The sequence below is a fragment of the Centruroides sculpturatus genome, unplaced genomic scaffold, assembly GCF_000671375.1.
Source record: "Centruroides sculpturatus isolate CEXI.00-Female unplaced genomic scaffold, Cexi_2.0 scaffold602, whole genome shotgun sequence".
Lineage (NCBI taxonomy): Eukaryota > Metazoa > Arthropoda > Arachnida > Scorpiones > Buthidae > Centruroides > Centruroides sculpturatus.
The window spans coordinates 463376-469771 of NW_019384890.1; the positions used below are offsets into that span (position 1 = coordinate 463376).

At 28.6% G+C, this 6396-nt stretch overlaps 1 protein-coding gene across 1 annotated transcript; it reads left to right on the plus strand.

The window, feature by feature from the left end:
- Positions 1–1220: 1220 nt before the first annotated feature.
- LOC111631214 (peptide transporter family 1-like) lies at positions 1221–4646 on the plus strand. Its single transcript, XM_023375417.1, has 5 exons — positions 1221–1307; positions 1372–1412; positions 1559–1640; positions 3984–4313; positions 4565–4646. Exons 1-4 carry the CDS (start codon positions 1271–1273, stop codon positions 4127–4129), a joined length of 306 nt encoding a protein of 101 aa, XP_023231185.1. The 5' UTR covers positions 1221–1270; the 3' UTR covers positions 4130–4313; positions 4565–4646.
- Positions 4647–6396: the final 1750 nt, after the last annotated feature.

Below are 6396 nucleotides of genomic sequence, written 5' to 3' on the forward strand. Positions count from 1 at the left end.
GACTAGGCACTTTGCCACAATCAATTGTAATTGAAATGTGGAAATTTCAGAGGAATTTCAACAGTTGTGAGAAAAATGACTGTACAAATAATTCTCTATGAATCAAACTACGAGTATTGAAAAAGACAAACATGTTTTGAGACTTTGTTTTGTGGACGTTAATTTTAATGATCATAGTTTACGTGGGACAATTCAATTACGTGGGACACCGTGTTTCGTCACTTCTAACAATTTTCTTGATATAGACTTACAGCCTGTTATGCCGACGACTAATTCGGAAGCTCCCATGTATCTGATTTTGCTCAGATAAAGCAAAAACCTCGAACATAATTTTCGTTTTTGTAACTTTTCCGAAAGAACGGTGTGTGCATGTTTACCGACACTTCATATCTTTTGCTATAATTCGGCATGTCATACGACGATCTCTAACCAGAAAAAAAGAAACGTTCTGTTTTCATGAATCCATCAAAAACATTCAAACAACCGTGTATAACCTGGCATCTCGTATTGGTAGGCTTGTTTCAAATGCTGCAAGGTTTATTTTGAAGTTTACCTAAATTTAAAATAAAACATAATGGTTTCACATTAATCCATTACAAGAATTTTGAGAGAGAAAAATGGCATTAGCGCTTTACTCAGAGACTGCTACACTCAGTACTTTTATTGCGAGACGAAAACTTTCATACACTGAACATGCGTATAAAATAATAAGAAATAAATGAATATATATTCAATTTTTAACTTTGATATTTCTTTTGTCCAAAACGAAAATCAATATGATTACTGTTCTATTTTTAATAGCCGATTAACCCACTTATTACAAAAGATTAATATATTATAGATAACTTTGCAGTTTATCGTTAGCGAGAAAAACTTGTACTAGATATAATATTTTATTAAATTTAACAATTCAATATCAATGATTAATTGTTATTTAAATTTATAGTGTATAAGCAATTAAATTACGTAACTATACAGCCCATAAATAATTAATTTCTAATTACTTTTATGTCTTATATTCGCCGTTATAAGAGCATTTTAAACATTTCGGAAGACAAATAATATTATGCTTTTTTATAATTAAGTAATTAATATACATTCGTGAAAAATATGTCATCAGAACAGAAGATAACGGCAAATATATTATATTTTTTGCGATAAGATAAATAACTGAATTTAAAATAGCGTTTTTATTGATTTCAGCAATCATTTGAATAAAACTTTCACACTCGATAAATGATATAAAGCACGAAAACACTTTTTATTTGGAATGATGACATCGTTCAGCGATGAAACTGTGGATAAAAGTACATCAATATTTTGGTATTTTCAATCCATTTATATTTTTATTTAACCTGAACTTTTTTGTAGCTACTCCGTTACTTTCTTCTCAAAGAATTTCTTCAGTTCGAGTAAGTATAAAACAAAATAGAAGTTTTTACCAGTTATTTCATTTTATGTGTAATTGTTTTATTTATTTAACGAAAATAACTTAAAAATTGCCATTTGATCCGTAAAAATATTCTGAATTATTTATTCAAATATATATTTTTTTCAGGAAAAGCTTCCATATCCAAAGGCCGCATTGTTCATTTTGCTGCTTCCATTTGGAATTTACTTTTTCTACGTTTCATTATTAAGTAAGTTATTTTATCGATTTTATTACGTTATAAAATTGCGGTGAAAGTAACAAATTTTGTCGAATTTATTAACCATTTTTATAAAACACAATACAGCATCGTGTTTAAAAACATAAATAATGCTAGTTGCGTTAGTAATAACTAGCTTATAAAAAATTCATTTTTTTTCCATTTATCAAAATTTACTTCCAGAAGAATATTCCAATTAGAATAACTGGAATATTCTTCTGGAAAATTCTTCTGAAATATTCTTCTGGAAAATCGATCTGAAAAAATTAGATTGATGTGAAAACGCAAGACAAAACTTAAGAAATCAGGGAAAATTCATTTCGAAAGGCCTTAACCTGGAAAGTGATTGTATCTAGATGTTATGTACTGAATAAAGCCTGGTGAACTCTACGTCCATTGGTCCGTTTCCAACCCGCGATCATCTACCACAGACAGGTGCAATGTTCTTCAATATTCCAACGACCAATCATACATGAAATGTTAATGAAAAGTAGAAAAAGTAGAATTAAATGTTTAGTGAGTTTTAAACAGGTCATGAACTAAACGGGTAAATGTTTTAGCTACTTTATTGGTATTAGGATTTATGAGTACAAGAAATTAAGTAAACTTGTTTAAAATGACGGCATTGTAGTTGGATTTTATTCAGAGGAAGCAACATNTTAATCAATTATATATTTTTAAAAATTGCCATTTGATCCGTAGAAATATTCTGAATTATTTAATCAATTATATATTTTTAAAAATTGCCATTTGATCCGTAGAAATATTCTGAATTATTTAATCAATTATATATTTTTAAAAATTGCCATTTGATCCGTAGAAATATTCTGAATTATTTAATCAATTATATATTTTTAAAAATTGCCATTTGATCCGTAGAAATATTCTGAATTATTTAATCAATTATATATTTTTAAAAATTGCCATTTGATCCGTAGAAATATTCTGAATTATTTAATCAATTATATATTTTTAAAAATTGCCATTTGATCCGTAGAAATATTCTGAATTATTTAATCAATTATATATTTTTAAAAATTGCCATTTGATCCGTAGAAATATTCTGAATTATTTAATCAATTATATATTTTTAAAAATTGCCATTTGATCCGTAGAAATATTCTGAATTATTTAATCAATTATATATTTTTTTCAGAAAAAGCTTCCATATCCAAAGGCCGCATTGTTCATTTTGCTGCTTCCATTTGGAATTTACTTTTTTTATGCTTCATTATTAAGTAAGTTATTTTATCAATTTTATTACGTTATAAAATTGCGGTGAGAGTAATAAATTTTGTCGAATTTATTAACTATTTTTATAAAACACAATACAGCATCGTGTTTAAAAACATAAATAATGCTAGTTGCCTTAGTAATAACTAGCTTATAAAAAATTCATTTCTTTTCCATTTATCAAAATTTACTTCCAGAAGAATATTCCAATTAGAATAACTGGAATATTCTTCTGGAAAATTCTTCTGAAATATTGTTCTGAAATATTCTTCTGGAAAATCTATCTGAAAAAATTAGATTGATGTGAAAAGGCAAAACAAAACTTGGGAAATCAGGGAAAATTCATTTCGAAAGGCCTTAACCTGGAAAGTGATTGTATCTAGATGTTATGTACATGAATAAAGCCCGGTGAACTCTACGTCCATTGGTCCGTTTCCACCCCGCGATCATCTACCACAGACAGGTGCAATGTTCTTCAATATTCCAACGACCAATCATACATGAAATGTTAATGAAAAGTAGAAAAAGTAGAATTAAATGTTTAGTGAGTTTTAAACAGGTCATGAACTAAACGGGTAAATGTTTTAGCTACTTTATTGGTATTAGGATTTATGAGTACAAGAAATTAAGTAAACTTGTTTAAAATGACGGCATTGTAGTTGGATTTTATTCAGAGGAAGCAACATACGTGGAATGGACCTCTTTCCGTTCAGAAAATACCAAGTAGTAGTTAAATTTAAATGTAAATTGACTACGTTTAAATTTAAATATGTTTTAAAGTAATAGTGTTTGTATAATTCGAAATTTCTCCGTAGTTAATGACGAAATGCTTGTCTCGAAAACATTAAGCGACACGTAATTTCATGCATTTTAATGGAGGTTAGAAATAATTATATTGCAGAAACAAATAATATTAATTTTAATTTCTTTTGAANAAAGTAATAGTGTTTGTATAATTCGAAATTTCTCCGTAGTTAATGACGAAATGCTTGTCTCGAAAACATTAAGCGACACGTAATTTCATGCATTTTAATGGAGGTTAGAAATAATTATATTGCAGAAACAAATAATATTAATTTTAATTTCTTTCGAATATTTTAGACATTCTTATTTTATATTTCACCCAAGAACTTTTGTACGACGATAACGAAGCAACTAATATATATCACACTTTTTCTATGGCGACATTTTTTGTAAGCCTGTTAGGTGCAGCACTGGCTGACACTGTGTTAGGAAAATTTAGGTGAGAATAAAACTTCAATTAGTTAAATTATCAGAAAAATTCATGTGTCTTAAAGCCATTTATAAGATATAACCGAAGTATTAATTGTGTATTTTTATTTATAGAACAATAAGTTACATGTTAATTTTAACTTTATTTGGATGCGTAATCCTCACTATGGCTTCTGTCCCAAATTTTCTTCCAATGAGGTAACTTATGAATTTATTTTAATTTGTATTATCGTACTTAAAAATACCAGAAAAGATTTACAATAATTTAAGTTCTTGTCATTCCTGTATTAAAGAAAACAGTTTACCATATTTTCATTTAAAATTTGAATTTCTAAGTTATAATATTCGTGTGATATTGTATATTCTTCAATTATCTGTTTTTTCGGTTTAAAAATATATGCAAAATATTAAGAAAATTTATAAAAGCTCAGTTTTATCTTTGTATTTAGATTGACGACTATGGTTAGTTTAGTAGTGATAACTATTGGAACAGGAGCAGTACAACCTTGTCTTCGTGTGTTTGGAGGAGATCAGTTTCAAGCAAATCAGGTCCTTATTTTTTCATTTATACATTGTTAAATACTAATATACCTCGACATACGATTATCTTCTTCTCTTGAAGTAGTCCTGGCCAATTTATATTGGAGTATGACTGACCAAGTTAAATGCACCAATGGTCTGCTTTACATCGCCATTCTTCTATAAAAGCTTAATAATTTTATTAAAATTATACTACAGAACATAGTTATACTTATTTATTATGCAGTAATTAACATTATAGAACACCTCTTTGGTAAATGCACTAAAAACATAAATCAAACAACACCATTTCTATTTCATTGTAATAAAAAAGAATTATTTTTCTTCTCTTCACACAAATCGCAAATTTTTCTCTTGTTTGGTTTATTCAGTTTGCACTTAACTGAAATATGTTAAGGTACAACTTAACAATTACTAGAATAACAATATAACCTAGCAAAACCCTTTGACACAAAGAGTATCACACTTTATCCTATGAAGAGTAACCTACTTGAATTTTATTTTTACTACTTGTCCATGGGCAAGTAATTAAAAGAAATTTCTCGGTGAAAGGCATGAATTTAATTGGGCTGCAACCTTGAAATTGTAGATCTACACATTTTCACTATTGTCTGTCTGCTGTCTGTCCTTCGAGAACGAAGTTACATGGATTAAAATTCAGACTACTTGAAAAACTTAAGGCCAGAAGCCCCGATTAATATACAAACTTCTAGTCGAGACCAAAAGTCACGTGATTTTTAAAATTTTAATTAAAATTCTATCGCGTTCCTTGCTTTTTAACATGCCATATTTTCAGCAATCGACTTGTTGGCCATCCCCGCCATAAGATTTCTTGCAGGCCTAGACGTTTCGCCAAACAAAAGTGCATATAGTTAAAACCAACAAAGCTGTGTACCGCAGCATTATTCTACTTATAACCTGTATAATTAACATTGATTACTGTTTATAATAATCTTAGATTAAAAATTGGTTACAAAAGTATGGCACTTTTGTAAAACGATCATGTAACCTCTCGTCATCTGACAATGTGTATTCGCTTGCGAATATTACGTTGGACTTCCAATCAAATGAACAAGGCTGTTAAAACTGTCGTAAGTCGAAGTACGTCTACTTATTGCTCATTTCTCTCTATTAATAATACTATTAAATACTCGTGAAATATTCATTTATAATTAAAGATGTCGCAGCAAATAGTTATGCAGGTATGCTTTTAAATAGCATAAAATTCATTTTTCCTTGTACTAATTATTTTACAAATGCATTTAATCTTTCTTAAAATTATTATAAAATAGGTAAAATATTAATTTTGAGGATAGAGATAAATCTTATTTTAAATATATATATATAGCCTATATGCTAATAACGAGAAAAATTGTTATTAAATCTTGCCCTTCTCGAGATACGACACAAAACTCCCGTTTATCTTCCCACTCTTTCGATTTTTAACTACCAAACTTTAATAGCATGATGTGCCATAAATAAACAAACTTCCCTACCAAATTTCTGAAATCTTTAATAAAAGACAGGAGAAATTAAGTCACATAGCGGATGGAAAAATTGTGCCACTCACATACACAACTAAAATTCACACATACAGAGAAAATCATCAAATACAGTATTTTTGCATTTCTTCAATGCTTCAAGATCCACTGAGTCCAATAATTGGGGGGGGGGCATCATTTGACTAATCGCTATCCTTTCCCTCTATTAAATATGCATATATCGCATATAAAATAAGCTG

Coding starts and splice junctions, on each gene's coding strand:
- LOC111631214 (XM_023375417.1), top strand. CDS start 1,271: ATGATGACATCGTTCAGCGATGAAACTGTGGATAAAA. Junction 1,308..1,371: donor CGATGAAACTGTGGATAAAA/GTACATCAATAT, acceptor ACTTTTTTGTAG/CTACTCCGTTACTTTCTTCT. Junction 1,641..3,983: donor TTTCTACGTTTCATTATTAA/GTAAGTTATTTT, acceptor CGAATATTTTAG/ACATTCTTATTTTATATTTC.